This window comes from Eumetopias jubatus, unplaced genomic scaffold, assembly GCF_037043125.1.
Source record: "Eumetopias jubatus isolate StellerSeaLion01/CBP00866 unplaced genomic scaffold, mEumJub1_p1.0 scaffold_11, whole genome shotgun sequence".
NCBI classification, from domain to species: Eukaryota; Metazoa; Chordata; class Mammalia; order Carnivora; family Otariidae; genus Eumetopias; species Eumetopias jubatus.
This window is the reverse complement of record NW_028274817.1, coordinates 91,873,066-91,887,578: the sequence shown is the minus strand read 5'-3', so window position 1 is coordinate 91,887,578 and position 14,513 is coordinate 91,873,066. Positions and strand designations below refer to the sequence as shown.

The window sequence follows — 14,513 nt, the reverse complement described above, 5'->3', positions numbered from 1 at the left end:
ATGAGACCACATGGAGCAGAGGAAGCCACACCGGCTGGGGCCATTTTAGACCAGCCAGGCTCCAGCGCACACAGGAGCTGACCACAGACACATGAGTGAGCAAAGCAGAGCCTAGAAAAATCACCCAGCTTGGCTTAGCCCAAATCGCCGTCCTATAGAATGGTGAGCTAATAATAAGATTGCTCTTCTAAGTCATTAAACGTTACCTGGCAAAGCTAACTAACATATGTGCACAATTCTGTTCTGTGTTAATTTGTACAACTTTGTCAGTTAACTTTAGGTGTCCCTCAAGGTCTAGTTTTGCAGCTAAGTTAGTACACATAACAAAGGTACTGGGGCTCACCTCACAAGACTTCTGGAGGAGACATTTCCCTTTCTTACATTTTGCTTTAACTGTGCAAATTAACTATCATTAACCAATTTACTAAATGGATTAAAGTTTAAGTTCTTAAGGATCCCCATTTAACAAGTAGGTCACAACTTCAAATGTGAGGATGGAAAAAAAAAACAGGTCATCTGGAGGTTAGACTAAAACCAACACAAAAATGGTGATGACGCTCACTTGTTCCAGCTCGAGGGGAATGAGAAGCATCTGGAACTGGAGAATGTAGTGATGGATTGGCTGGTGACATTCCAGGCATGCGTGTTGCTGGTGAGGGGCCGGACACTTGAGGAGACCCTGGCCAGTTCCCGGCTCGTCCACTTGGTGACACCATAGTGTACGGAGAACTAGGGTCCAGGGTTCCTGTAAACAAGTGAACAGATAGTTTTCAAAACCTGTATTTTAATAACTGAAAAGTACTTGATAGTGCTGAAATGCCCGACACTTTACAAGGCGATCATTTTATTTTTCTTTTCGCTATTTCACTCAAGTATGATGCTTCTTCATATGGCACATCTGAATGTCTCTTTTGTATAGTTTACCTACTTTTTAACGTGATACAAAATTAGAAAAATACAGAATGAGAAAGGATAAAATTTACCTTCACACAAGCTTCAACATGTGCAATGTATTAACAATCTACTTTACACTATGCAACAACCTACTATTTTCAAAACCCATTTGCAAACGTCTTTGAAAATGTTAAGCAAAAAAATCTCAAAGCTCATTTCAGGGCAGAAATCTTGTATTTTTCAAGTAACCCTGACAAATTATGTTTTTCATTCTACTCAAGGTTGAGGAGAGGGAAATTTTCCCTCTTCTTTCTTTAGTAAAGGCTACACTGACTGAGAAATGAACCAAGAATCAAGTTTTGAAAGCAGCAGCTTCCAGGGGCGCCTGGGTGGCTAATTCGTTAAGTGTCTGCCTTCAGCTCAAGTCATGATCCCAGGGTCCTGGGATCGAGCCCTACATCAGGCTCCCTGCTCTGCGGGAAGTCTGCTTCTCCCTCTCCCACTCGCCCTGCTTGTGTTCCTTCTCTCACTGTGTCTATGTCAAACAAATAAAATCTTAAAAAAAAAAAAAAAAGCAGCAACTTCCTGAACAATTTGATATTTAAATGTCATTCCGCAGTTACCCTTAACGTATTATTTATACGCCTCTGTAACCAAAGGATACTGAGAAAATATTTTTACCATATATCAGAGAGTAAATGATCCTAACTTAAAAGTCTTATAAATTGGTAAGAAAAAACACAGGAACACATAGGCAGGCATAAAATAAGAAATACCAAAGACCCATGAGAGAAAAAAGGTTTAACTTCATTAATAATCAAAGAAATGCACATTAAACAAAAAGATACCATTTTTCACCTATCAAAATGACCAAGTTTTCTGAAAGTCGTAATACCCTATGTTGGCAATGACGCAGGAAAACAGACATTCTTGTTCGATGCTAGAGGAAATTGGTACAGCCTTTCAGGTGAGCAATTTGCAATATGTTTCGAAAGCTTTAGAATTTCTCAAACCCTTTGAGACAGCAATTCCATGTCTAGGAACTTACCTAAGGGAATAATCATGTGAGCAGAGATGATACCATCTTCAGTCGTTAAAACAAAAAAAATGGAAACATTCTAAACATATAATAGAAGGGCAGTTAAATTATGTTATGTCAAGACAAGGGAATACTATGAAGCCATTTAGTATGACGATGTAGAGTTTTTACTGATAGAAATGTCCCTACAAATATTAATAATACACAAAACCACAGACGCTACACAGCTGTAAAAACTGAGGAAGTCCTTTATGTTGTGATTTGGCACGGCATTCAGGAAAAATAGATGAAAAAAGTAAGGCACTGAAGTATGTGTAAAAGGAGTGAGAACACTTACAGGCATCTGCTTGTGTATGCAGACAACATCTCTGCAAGGACACATAAGAAATTAACAAGACTGAATGCCTCTGGGAAGAGGAATTGGGTGGTTGGTGGCATCAAAACACTCCCCTGGCTATCTCTTCTATTCTTCAGTTGAACCAATTCAAAATAAAATTTTTGAGTTAAAAAGCTAAAAAATTCAAGTCTCAAAACTACATATGGTACAGTCCCAATTGTGGGGGGAGGTGTTTGAGAGGAGAGACAAGCAGACAGGTGGAGAGCAACAGAGAGGCGAGCAGGCAGGCGAGCAGGGCGTGCGTGATGGGAAGAGCAAGGCAGAAGCGAGGGGGGAGGGGGAGAGAGTCCAAAGCAGACGGACTAACTGGTAGATCTCTGCGTGGTGGGATGAGGACAAATTCATTTTCTTTGGCGAGTTCCCCAATGAACAAAGTGCTAATTTTGCAATACGAAAAGAATTTATTTACCAGAAAACTACTTCCACATCAAATTCTTATGCTATCGCGGTTTCCATGTATGGACTCACCATGTGGACTAGCAAAACTGGCCCCTGGTCCTATTGAGATTCCATGCGAGGATGGGGGAGGAGTTGGAACAAATGACGCTGGTGAAGGGGCCCTCAGAGCCCCACTGGGGGAGCTGGCAGCATGCAGATTTCCTAATAAAGGAAAATAATTACAGATGATCTTGCAGGACACATAGCATGTCCTGGCCAAGAACCTCAAGTTAAGACTCTCTCTACAGATTAAATAAGTAGTAAAGCTCCCTTAAATAGCACAGAGAAAATCTGAAATGATTTTGTTACTGAAAAAGAGAGAGAGATCAATTCCATGGGGCCCAACTTCTAGCTCTTATATTGACCTGAGTTTAAAAAAAAAAAAAAAAAAAATCCAGTGTACTTTTGTGTTCGCTCATTCACTCTTTCAGCAAGTGGGCATGAATGTTAATTTCATGCCAAGCAATGCTGTAGGCACTGGGGATGCAGCAGTTGACAAGAGACAAAAATTCCTGCCCTTGCGGAGGTTTCTATTCTAGTAGAATGAGAAAGACAACAAATGTATGTCAGGTAGTGATAAGTGCTATGGAGAAAACCAGGGCAAGGAAAGGGGGCAATATCATGTAATGGCAGAGGTGGGTGCCGTTCTTTCTGTAAGGCAACCCCAGAAGACCGCTCTAAGAAGGGGGCATATGGGTAAGTGAAGGGTAAGGCGTGAAGATACCCAGGGGGTAAGAGATTCCAGGCCAAAAGAAGAGCTAATGCAAAGGCCCCAAAGGCAGCAGCAAAAATAACGGGAAGGGGGCCAGTGTGGCTGGATCAGTGGGAGCCACGGGGAAGTGGGAGGCGATGAGGAGAGAGAGGTGGCGGTGGGGATCCAGATCACATGGGGACTCGGAGGCCACTCTAAGGACTTAGGGTTTACCCTGAATGAGATGGGAAACCACTGCAAAGTTTGGAGTGAAGGAGTCATAAACTAGCCTGTGTTCTGGAAGGATCACCCTAACCGTTGTGTAAAAAACAGACTATAGGGCAAGGGCAGGGAAACCAGTTAGAGGCAACAGTAATAATCCAAGTGAGAGATGGTTAATGGCTTGGGTGAGGGTGGAGGCTGAGGAGGGTTAGAGTCTGGATAAATTCTCAGTACAGAGTGGACAGTATCTGGGACTGACTGAAGTGGGTGTGAAAGAAAGAGGAGTCCAGCAGGACTCTAACAGCTCTGGCCAAGCGGCAGGCAGGAAGGGGCTGCCGTTTCCGGAGTTGGGGTGGCAGGGGGCAGGGTGCGGGGGGGGGGGCAGGTGTTAGGAGTTGAGTCTCAGCCATTGTCTACCCATCTAACAAGGGCATGCCGACTAGACATCTGGAAAACACAGGACTCGAGTTCAGGGGAGAGGTCTAGATGGCAGATATTAAAAAACGGAGAGCAGTGAGCTTAAAGATGGGATTTAGCCACAGGACTAGTTTCAATTGAGGATCAGGAAAGGGGGAACCATGCTCCCCAAACTATGAATAAATGCGACACAGAGACACTTGCTACATTACCATCACTATCCTCAGTATTCACATGTTTCAAATTCTCTACTACCATCTAAGAGAATTTCATATTCTCTACATTCTATACCTAATGCAGTGCCTTACATGCAGTATGTTCATCAACTCGATAAACCTTTGAGTGTCATGTTTAGATATTCAGCTGTGGGTTTGCTGTGGGGATTAAATGGATAAAGTGCTCAGAACACGGCTTGGCACACAGCAAGCACTATATACCTGTCTGCTACTATAATTATTTCAAAATCAGTATTTCTACTTTCTTCTACATAAAACCTCACTCATATCCTAGAGACACATGCCCCTTGGGTTCTCGGCCCACATTTCCTGTTTTCCTCCTTGCTCCCTAAGCAGCTCCTTCTCAGGCTCCTACACCTGGGAAGCAGCTGCTGGTACTCCGCAGGGGCTGAGCTCACCCACCCAGCCCAGCCTTCAGTGACCTTCAGTGACATGACAATAACTTCCAAATCTTCATCTGTGGTTCCACCATCTCTGCTGAGCAGGTAAGGGGTCATGTACCCAAGGAATCTGATACCCATCTTCCTTGCTAGACGATACGCTTGAGAGCAGGACTGGTATCTGGCTTGCTGCTGCATCCCCAGCGCCATGGAGCATCTGGCCCCGGGCAAGAACTTAAGCAATACCAGCAAATTGTTCGTTAAAAGTAAAAATTAGGCATCCTCAAGCAATTTTATAGTGCACTTCATGGGGCTGCCTACAGAGTCATTTTGTTTGGACAAGCAGGCTCTGCACTGGCCCACTCTGCGGGGCAGAGCACCTTTTATATATACCAGGGCTCGGCAAACTTGTTTTGTAAGGGGTCGTCCTAGCAGGAGAGCAGTCCCTGACACTGCATGAATGGGTGTGGCTGGGTTCCCCCAAAACTACAGAAACAGGTGATGGGCAGGATCGTGTTGTGATCAGCTCTCCTTGGAGCTGTGCCACGAGCCTGGCTCTGGGTGACAAAACCTCCACTTAATTCAAACCTTTCAACGTGTTCCCGAGTCATGAACGCAGCTTTCACAACCCTGCCATAAGGAACGAATGGCACATACCTAGCCACAGATAAGGGAGTGGTCTCTGAAGGAAGGGCTACATGTGTGGTGCTTGGGTGTGTCCGTGTATGTTCCGGATGTCAGAGTTGAATACAACAAAAGAGTAAGTAACATCTTACCTGGAGACTGTGTGTGCATCATAGAGGGAGACTGATTAACTGTGCTGTGGTAAGATGTAGGGGGTGAAGTAAGGGGATAAGCACCTGACGATCCCGGCTGTTTGGGAAATGGCTGAAAAGAAAAAAAGTACATGTTGGTCAAACGGGCCACGCGCGTATAGTATATAGTACGTACAGCTGAAGAGTTAACCTTTACACAGTTCACTGGTTACCAACAGGAAACACAAGATGCAAAAATGTGCAAAATACACATTTTGTATGTGTACAAAATACACAAGTTTTGAAAGACTCCCCGACTTTCAAAATGTTTAAAAAACAGCAAGAACTCACTCCTGACCTTGTAATACCATTGCTTTTAACCCTCAAGATGTTTTTTGCTTATTTTATCTACCATATCACTGATTTATCTGTATTGTTTCTCTCCCATTTCCCGGATTCTAAGATTCTCTCCCCATCCCTTTAGTATTTCTGAAGTCAAGGTGTATCTTTCGATTCCTGGCATGGCACAGTTTAACTGGCAATTCATAAAAAGTAGTGCATCTTACACTTGGCAGAGTTTTTAAAGGCAACAAAATACAGTCGTTTAACCTGACCTCTCCTCACCTTTACCTTCATCTCCAGCAATGAAAAACCTAGGACAATGAAATCCTTCCTAGTTTTTCAGTTGAGGTACAAATCACATATAGTAAAGGACACAAATCTTAGAAAATGTCCAGTCTGATGAATTTTCAGAAATGTCACCACCACAGAGATCGAGACCCTGAAGAACACTACCAGTGCCCCTCAGCCACCTTCCAAGGCTTTATCACTTCCCCAAAGGTAAGCACTATTCGGATCTCTGTCACTCAAGCTTGATTTTGCCAGTTTTCATATTTCATATAAATACTGAATGTACTTCTGAGTGTCTGGCTTCTTTTGTTCAACATCACGTCAGTGAGATTCACCATGTAGTAGTTTGTTTTTTCATTTCTGTAAAGTATTCTATTGTATACTGAATAGACCCAGTTTATTCACTCATTCTGTTGCTCGATACTTGGGTTAGTTTACACTTTTTACATAAATAACGTTCCTATGAACATTCTTGTGTTTTTTGGATGCAGTTCTGTTGTACATATACCTAAGAGTAGAATTATTAAATCACAGGTATGCCTAATGTTCAGATTTAGTGCTCTGGAATACTGCTAAACACCACTGCATGGTTGTTATACCGTTTTACGCACCCTCCAGTAGTAAATGAGTTTCAGCTGCCGCTAATACCAAATGTTGCCAAGAATGAGCAATTTTCTTCTTAAAGCCCTTTTTGTGGGTTTTGAGTATTATCTCATTGTGGTTTTAAGTTGTATTTCTGTGGTGCCACATGATGTTGAACACCCTTTCTGTGCTTACCAGCCGTTTGGATATCATCCTCTTTCGTGATCCACATGGCTAATCACCCCACATCACTTTAAATGCACAAGTCTGAGGTTAATGCTACTTCTGGTACTGTTTACTTGCCATCACTAGAAGCCTCCTTCTCTCCCTGTCACTATTTTTTCATATGGACTTCTCGGACACCTTGGGCCCACCAAGGACCTCCTTGCCTTTCAACAAAGACACTCAGACACCTGAAGAACCCATTAAGTGACGCGAACGTGATACCATTTGGAATTTCAGCAAGACATCACCTGTTGCTGGGGTGGTGGCTGGAGCTGTGAGATTAAAGAATCCATCATATCTCCTCCTATGGGAGAAGGGGGATTATCGTCCTCGTTTACAGACCTTCTTCGAGCATCCTGATTGCTATCAACAAACATATTCAGGAATGTCTATGGATAGAAACAGGTAGAATTCAGATTATTTTACTTAACTTTAGTAAGATATTTTTAATCATTTAGACTATTTTAAGAAAAACAAATATACTATACCCATCTCTAAAATAGAAGTTTGGTACACAGCCACTATTATGAGGACAACCTGGAAGATATATGGATAATTTTGAAGGGGGGGAAACTGAGGAAACTGGTTAACTGCAACAACAGAAACAAAATCTAAGTTAAAAATCCTGTCCATTAAGAAGTATTGTGCAAGTACAAAGTTGAAGAGAGAAGTACACCCTGGTACTCCTCACACCAGGTCAAAGTATTTTCTTATTAACTTCTGAACCAGAAATGCAGGAAACAAAAGGAAAGTTGTATGTTGGCCATCTAAGTAATTTCAGTGACTTGGGAAATTTCCTATTGGGTGAGAGTCATTTTGTAAGCTAGAAAATATGACAGAGGAAAACTGAATGCAGAAACTAAGCCATCTTTCCTCTTTTTATCTTACATGACTGAAATCTTAAACCACCAAGAGTGGGACAATCTCGTTTTATGGGATAGGTCATCAAAAATTAAGCAAGGCTACCAGAGTTTGTGTCTCAAGCATTCTCTTCCTTTTAATACTCTCCACCTTCCCCATCCTCAAAAACAGAGATCAAAAGCTTACCAGGATCACTAGAAAGCTTTTAAAAGTACACTGCCTGATTTCTAATAAAAGATGATGGATTCACAACACACATTTTATCCTTCCCCAATACCCCACTGAAACTCCTAAAAAAATTTTTTTAAAGCAGTAAGTTACAAATACAGAAAGAATGGGAGAAGAAAAAAATAGCAATGAATTCTGGAGGCTGCGGAGCAGATGGCTGAGTGGTAAGTGAACTATCCAATGTGAGGAAGTTGTATCCTAAAGCTAGCACTGGGGAAAGCCAAGAAGCAAAGCTATTTCCGTCCAGATCCTCAAGACACGTAGGAACTGGCAGCACTAGACACCTCTGGAAGTGGGGATGAAAGTGGGATTAAAAATAGGACTGGTCAAAAGTCTCTTTAAGAGACACTGAAAGCCTCCCAGAGCCTCTGTCACTCTCACTGAGTGAGGTTGACTTCTACCACTCTGGTGGAGGGTCTTTGACTAGGGGGACTCTAGCATTGATCGAGAGGAATGCCGTATTAAAAATGAAGATTATGGGGCACCTGGCTGGTTCAGTCAGAAGAGCATGCGACTCTTGATCTCGGGGTTGTGAGCTCGAGCCCCACGTTGGGTGCAGAGATTACTTTAAAAAAAAAAAAAAAGAAGAAGATTAAAGTTTACATACTGAATGTTGAAAATAGTAGTTTCCTTCTCTTATTTGATTTGCCAAAAATTGGGGGCCAGATGCACACCATCTATGCAGAGACTTGAATACTCCTCTCTTGGTACTTTACCAGCCCAACAAAAAGACCTAAATCTACTGACGCTGGGAGTTACCCAAAGAAATGGCCCGAGCAGATCATCCTGCAATGAAGACCACAGTCAGCAAGTCTCACCTTCTAGTAAGAGCTGCGAGTTAAGAATCACTAACATGAAAGAGATCAAAACAAAAAAAAAAGCAAGGTGCATGAAATGGAGATTATGTAGGAAGAAAAGGGGTAAGAGAAGATAAGACAGCCATATACAACAAAGATGTCATAAAATGAACACTTAGAAACAAAAGAGAGCTCCTGGAAATGTTTTTAAAGATGGCAAAAAAAATTATCAAAAATACAAAGACTGAAAGGAAAAAAATGAGGAAATCTCCCAGATACAAAGAGATAAAAACAGAAAAGATAAGAAAATCAGAGAATAAGTCCAGGATACCATGCCTCAGAATAGTAGTGGTACCAGAAAGAGCTGAGAGAGAAAACAAAGAATCAAGAAATAACACAAGGCAATTCCCAGAGCCAAAGGATGTAGTTTCCAGCGTGAAAGAACCTACGAACCTACTTAGTTACATAAGGTTCAAGAACTAGAATGAGATTAAACAACTCAACGGTCACAGTGGAAGTTAGAAGACAATGGAGCAATGTCTTCAAAACTCTTACAGAAAACGACTGTAATCTTGAATTCTACACCTAGCCATTCTCTCAATTAGATGAGGTAAACTAAAGATGGTTTTAGGCACACAAAAGTCTCAAAATAATCTCCCACATACCTTCTCCCAGGAAACTACATAGAGGTATGCTACCGAAACAATGGAGTAAACCAAGAAAAAGACCTGCAGTCCACACCACAGGGCATGCCATGCGAGAGAGAAGCCAAGGACTCTCCCTCTTCCCATCCTTCTACAGATTCCTAAATCAACACAACACAAAGGGCATGGGGCACTGCCATTCCAGATTGGAGGTCAGACGGTTGTAGAAGAGATTTCTTCAAGATGAAACCAGTGAGGTTTCTGAGATGTGAACGCACAGAGGGGAGATTTTATATATATAGGGGAGAGACTTTAAGGTTGAGTTAGTGGTAAGTATACAAAAAGTTAAGCAAAAAAAGTAAATTAACTCCCAGAAAAACAAAATGTTGAACAAGAAAGGAAAAATAATTATAGTAAGCTTGGTGTACAGTGTTTACATATTTATAATAATGAGAATACCGAAAAATCATCTGATCAAAATTGCTGCCTAACCATACTGCAAGGATAGTAGGAAAGATGTACTGGGAGCAGCCTGGGAGGATGAAGAGGCATATAAGAATTAAAAAAGAATTAAACCCTCATCTTCCATTGTGAGGATCAGATAATGCCCTCAACTAAGAAGTCCACAAACAGCAATGTAAGCATGTTATTTAGAGATAAAGATGTAAATACTAAGAGAATCACCACCTAAGAGTTGAAAACAGAGCAGGAAAAGGGCAAGACTGGGTTGCAAGCAACTAATTTTCAAAACAAGCCTTTGGAACTATTTGACTCTAAACTATAAGCACATACAATTGAGCTATTATACAAGAATCTGCAGGGATTGTGGCCCAGGACCCTACATTTTAAAAAAACTTCATGGCTGAACTGATGAATCAAACTTTCTCAATAATCGATGAGAAAGACATTGTTGAAGTTCCTTAAAGTTCCAACTAGTAAACAGGACTCTCTTCGGTATCATTCACCATATGCATTACAAGGAAAGGAGATTTTATCATCTCATACACATAGGCACAGCGCTTTATAAGAACTTCCTGTTCCTTTGGAAGGACGCTGCGGAGGTGATAAACTAACACAGCTGCTTATTAAACAGAAATTTGTTGCTTTTCCCCATTATTTCCCCCTTTTAAAGGAATTGTTTTAGAGACATTTATGTTTATTTATGCTAGAATACTAAAGTTGGTTACCTTTAGTCCGGGTGCAGGATAAAAACCTTCCACTAACTTGCTATTATCAAAAAGACTATAGGCACCATCCCGAATCGCCACCACGCCTCGGCTCCGGCAGTAAATGTCGATGCAGTACATGTTCCTAAAGGCCAGTCTGATGTGGGTGGACGACTGCGGCAGGATGGAGAAGCACTGGTAAGCAGTGTTGGTCCTCTGGGTCAAGCCCAACATCGGCACAGTGGGGAGTTTGTTGATGGCATTTAACGGAGCCTGAGTATCAAAGAGTACCTAAAAGGAACACACACAGTGAGAGCCAGCCAGTTTCCGTACAAATGCTGAAGTCTCAGAATCTTCCATGTCTAACAGTCATAAATGAGCCAAGGTCTTCCTGGCATATTCCATGTACCTTTCCCTTGAAGAGAATGCAAACTACATCACTGCATCCACTTTGAATCAAAGAAAATTCTCCAAGAAGACTGCGAGACATAAAACACAAAACATGCACCCTTGTCACTGAAGACAAGCCCACATGATTTTTAATTTTACATGAGACACTAACACTGATGGAGTCATATTTTTACACAGAAAATAAACTTAATTACCTGTAATAACTGAACCACATTTGGTGTTTTGTTGAACATTTCCTGAAGCTGATGGAGAATGGTATTGTGACAGTTACTGCAACCTGAGTTTGGGCCAACAGTGCCCAAAGAAATGTGAAATTTTTGATGTATGGAATTCCACTGGATGCTAATCTAAATCAAAGAGATTACATGTTTCAGAAACTGAGAAAGTAACAGATTCAAGTAGAAGAAAAAACAATGTTTAAACAGTAAGGCAAAATGCCAAAGATCAACATGAGGTCTTTTTGGAAAGCCAGTCAGAAGACTGGACTCTATAAACTCCAGAAGTGCTGTTACTATGGCCCAGTACATTCGCGAAGTAGGTGTGTATTAGCCCACTTCCACCAAATAAAACAGAAAGAGAAGGTGCTAAAGAAAAAATCTGGATTAAACTTTATTTGAAAATGATCATTGGTGTTTCTTATTTTTCATTTTTATCTAGGACTGAAGAAAAGTCATCCTCTATATGAGCATTGTCATAAAGGGAAAGGAAGCCACTTCTAACACAGATGCTTTCAGTTTATAGATTTTAAACACTCAATTTCTGATATTACTTGACGTGGAAGAGTCCAGAAAGAAGCCAGCTGGCTGAATTTTTATACTAAATGTCTAGGACTTTACATATGGAGTGGGAAGAAAATGAGGAAACAGAGATTACGGGGAATGCCTTCAAGACTGGGACAGGATCAAACAATGTTAATAATCACATGACCAAAAGCATAAACGTACAGTATTGTTCAAAACCATTCATAATCTTCATTATAGTAATCATGTTGCTAACCAGATTTGAAATCGGTAAAGAAAAAAAAAATACAAACACCAAAAGTACATTACCTGGTCCAAAACTCATCAAGATTATATACCCCATCAAAGAAGGCATAATTTTCGCTTTCAATTTTAAAGAGTTAAGCATTCTAGTATACTAGTCTACTATATATCATCAAAGTATTTAAAATTTACCATTTTAACCCTAATTTTTACTTGAGTCCTCAATTAGTTCAAGGCAGTTTTCATAACTTCCAAATTCTTCATTTTTAAAGGATTTATGAGAGGAATTTCAGTTTTAATTAGTTCATAGACTTACTGAGCTTCCCTTGGTGGTTCCATAACACAAGATAAGTTTTCGGTAATTATAAACACGGACTTCTGAGAAAATATTTAGATGAGCAGGTATGTCTAAAGAGAAAGGAAGCAAAAAGGAGATTAAGATGATACATGCAAAACTTTAAAACACATATTTGGAGAAGAGGGCATCTGGGCAGTATCATATGCCTAGCTGGAAAGATCTCTAGATACGTAATTTTGTTAAAAAAATTAAAAATAAAAAAAGGAAAGCGATGGCATAGACAGTGGGCTTCCATGTCCATTTCTACAGAAGGGGTCCAGGGCAGGGGCGGAGTACTGAAGCCGTACAGCACAGCAGTGGGGCGGTTCCAATTCCAGCTCTACCCTTTCTTTACTAGCTGTGCGACCTTCAGCAAGTTCTGCAGTCTCTGCGACTTGTTTTCTTCATTTTTGAAATGAGGAATAAGTCAACTACTTCACAGGGTGATGACTGTGAGGATTAAATGGGTTAACACAAGCAAATTGTTACACTGTATGGCGCATAGCAGACTCTCAATAAATACTCCCTGTTATTATAATATGGTAGAGCTCGGAGTAAAAAACTCCTGTATACATAAGAAACTTAACAGTGGTTGTCTCTGGGCAAAAGCCTGAGGTAGAAGGCAAACTTATTTTTCATTAGATATTCTTTTGAAAAAAAATTTTTTTTACAATGTTTTACTTCTTCAGTTTAGAAAAGAGGGGTACCCCCCCAAAAGGAAGATTATCCCATGTACCTGGTAGAGAACGTGCAAATTCCAACACACACTCATATAATCGTGCAATGCTATTCCAGTCATTAAGGAACATTTCAACCACTTTTCTACCACCAACGGGTTCAGACAACAGGTTTTCATATGTCAGATAAACATGCCGCGATGGCCCTACAGGATTAAAAAAGAGGATTAATAGCTGTGAATACTAAAAAGAAAACCCCCAAATTACGCAAAGACAGAGTGTGTGAAGCAGCTCACCTTGCTCTCTAGTCGAAGTGCCATTAAGTGGACAATTCGCAAACACTAACTCCGCCACCCACGTGCGGTTATTTCTACCTTGCAATCGGAAAGTGCAATCGAGAAGAGAGCGGTCCAGAGCCTTCTGGGTTTCCTCATTCACACCCTTACAGGGAGGGATTCTGGCAATGAAAGAGCATATGAAGTGTACTTTGCATCACAGAAAGACAAGAGCACAATCTACACAACAACATTCGGGGTATCTCGTTAGCGCTTCAGTTCAAGCTCCACACTAGGCGCCTTCTGCAAAAGAAGGAAGCAATTCATAGCAACTCATGGCAATTCACAGCACTGAACCCACTTCTACTCACATCAACGCAGATTAGGACCTCTTGCTTTAACTAAGTGTGTGTCTGAGTGTTTTAACGAAGTGTGTCTGTCTTCATCCTTATTCCTATCATTAGAAACACTATGATTCTTCAGAGTGAAAATCAAAGATACTGGCTTTCTATGAAATCTACCTAGAACATCCTCAAGGAAAAGCTAAGGTGTAAAACCACCCTTGAGAACAGAATGATACAGTGGAAAGAACACAGGCTTTGGATCAGGGACCTGCATTCTAATTCTGACCCCAGCCACATTAACCTCTCTGAATTTCAGTTTCCCAACTACACAATGGAGATAATTACCTTATGGGTCACTGATTTTGAAACATGACACACCGTACGTAAAGTGTTCATGGCAGCTGATATAATAGGTATTTGTGTATGTTAGCTCCCTTTGTGGTAAAACCAAGTCTCACTGATGCCAAGATAAAATGCCAGGTTTGTTATCTCTCCTCCCTTCTCCAGTAAAGGTAACACTCATGTGATAAAGCTTTGCATGTATCAACTCATTTAACATATTTTCACTTAAATATGTCACATATAGGAGAGGAATGTATTAGCTTTGGTGTCGTAAAATACCTACCTATCCATTTTCCTCTTGCAGCTTTATGGACTATCTTGTCATAAAACATTATAAAGTAATACATGTTCAATGTTTTTTTCAGTAATAGATGAAATAATGAGACAATATATTTTTTAATTACACATTATCCTTTAACTCCTAGGGATGGTGGGTTAATTCTCAGACTTGGTATAATGATTATTTATATCTAAGTCTAACAAAAATTGGAAATATGGAATCTTGATTTAGGCCTCTTATTCAGAAACACCTAGAATAGGGT

General features: G+C 40.7%; 1 protein-coding gene across 2 annotated transcripts in view; it reads right to left on the bottom strand.

The window, feature by feature from the left end:
- Nucleotides 1-14,513, bottom strand: part of MED14 (mediator complex subunit 14) — a 71,915-nt gene that overhangs the window by 10,076 nt on the left and 47,326 nt on the right. Inside the window, exons 17-25 of one of the 2 annotated variants that reach the window (XM_028113455.2) lie at nt 13,307-13,467; nt 13,070-13,216; nt 12,313-12,404; nt 11,208-11,360; nt 10,624-10,893; nt 7,155-7,295; nt 5,491-5,602; nt 2,799-2,930; nt 563-745 (exon numbers count right to left, since the gene is read on the bottom strand). In XM_028113455.2, coding sequence (XP_027969256.1) covers nt 563-745; nt 2,799-2,930; nt 5,491-5,602; nt 7,155-7,295; nt 10,624-10,893; nt 11,208-11,360; nt 12,313-12,404; nt 13,070-13,216; nt 13,307-13,467 — 1,391 coding nt within the window. The remainder of the gene's footprint in view (nt 1-562; nt 746-2,798; nt 2,931-5,490; nt 5,603-7,154; nt 7,296-10,623; nt 10,894-11,207; nt 11,361-12,312; nt 12,405-13,069; nt 13,217-13,306; nt 13,468-14,513) is intronic. The other variant, XM_028113456.2, reaches the window with a different exon arrangement.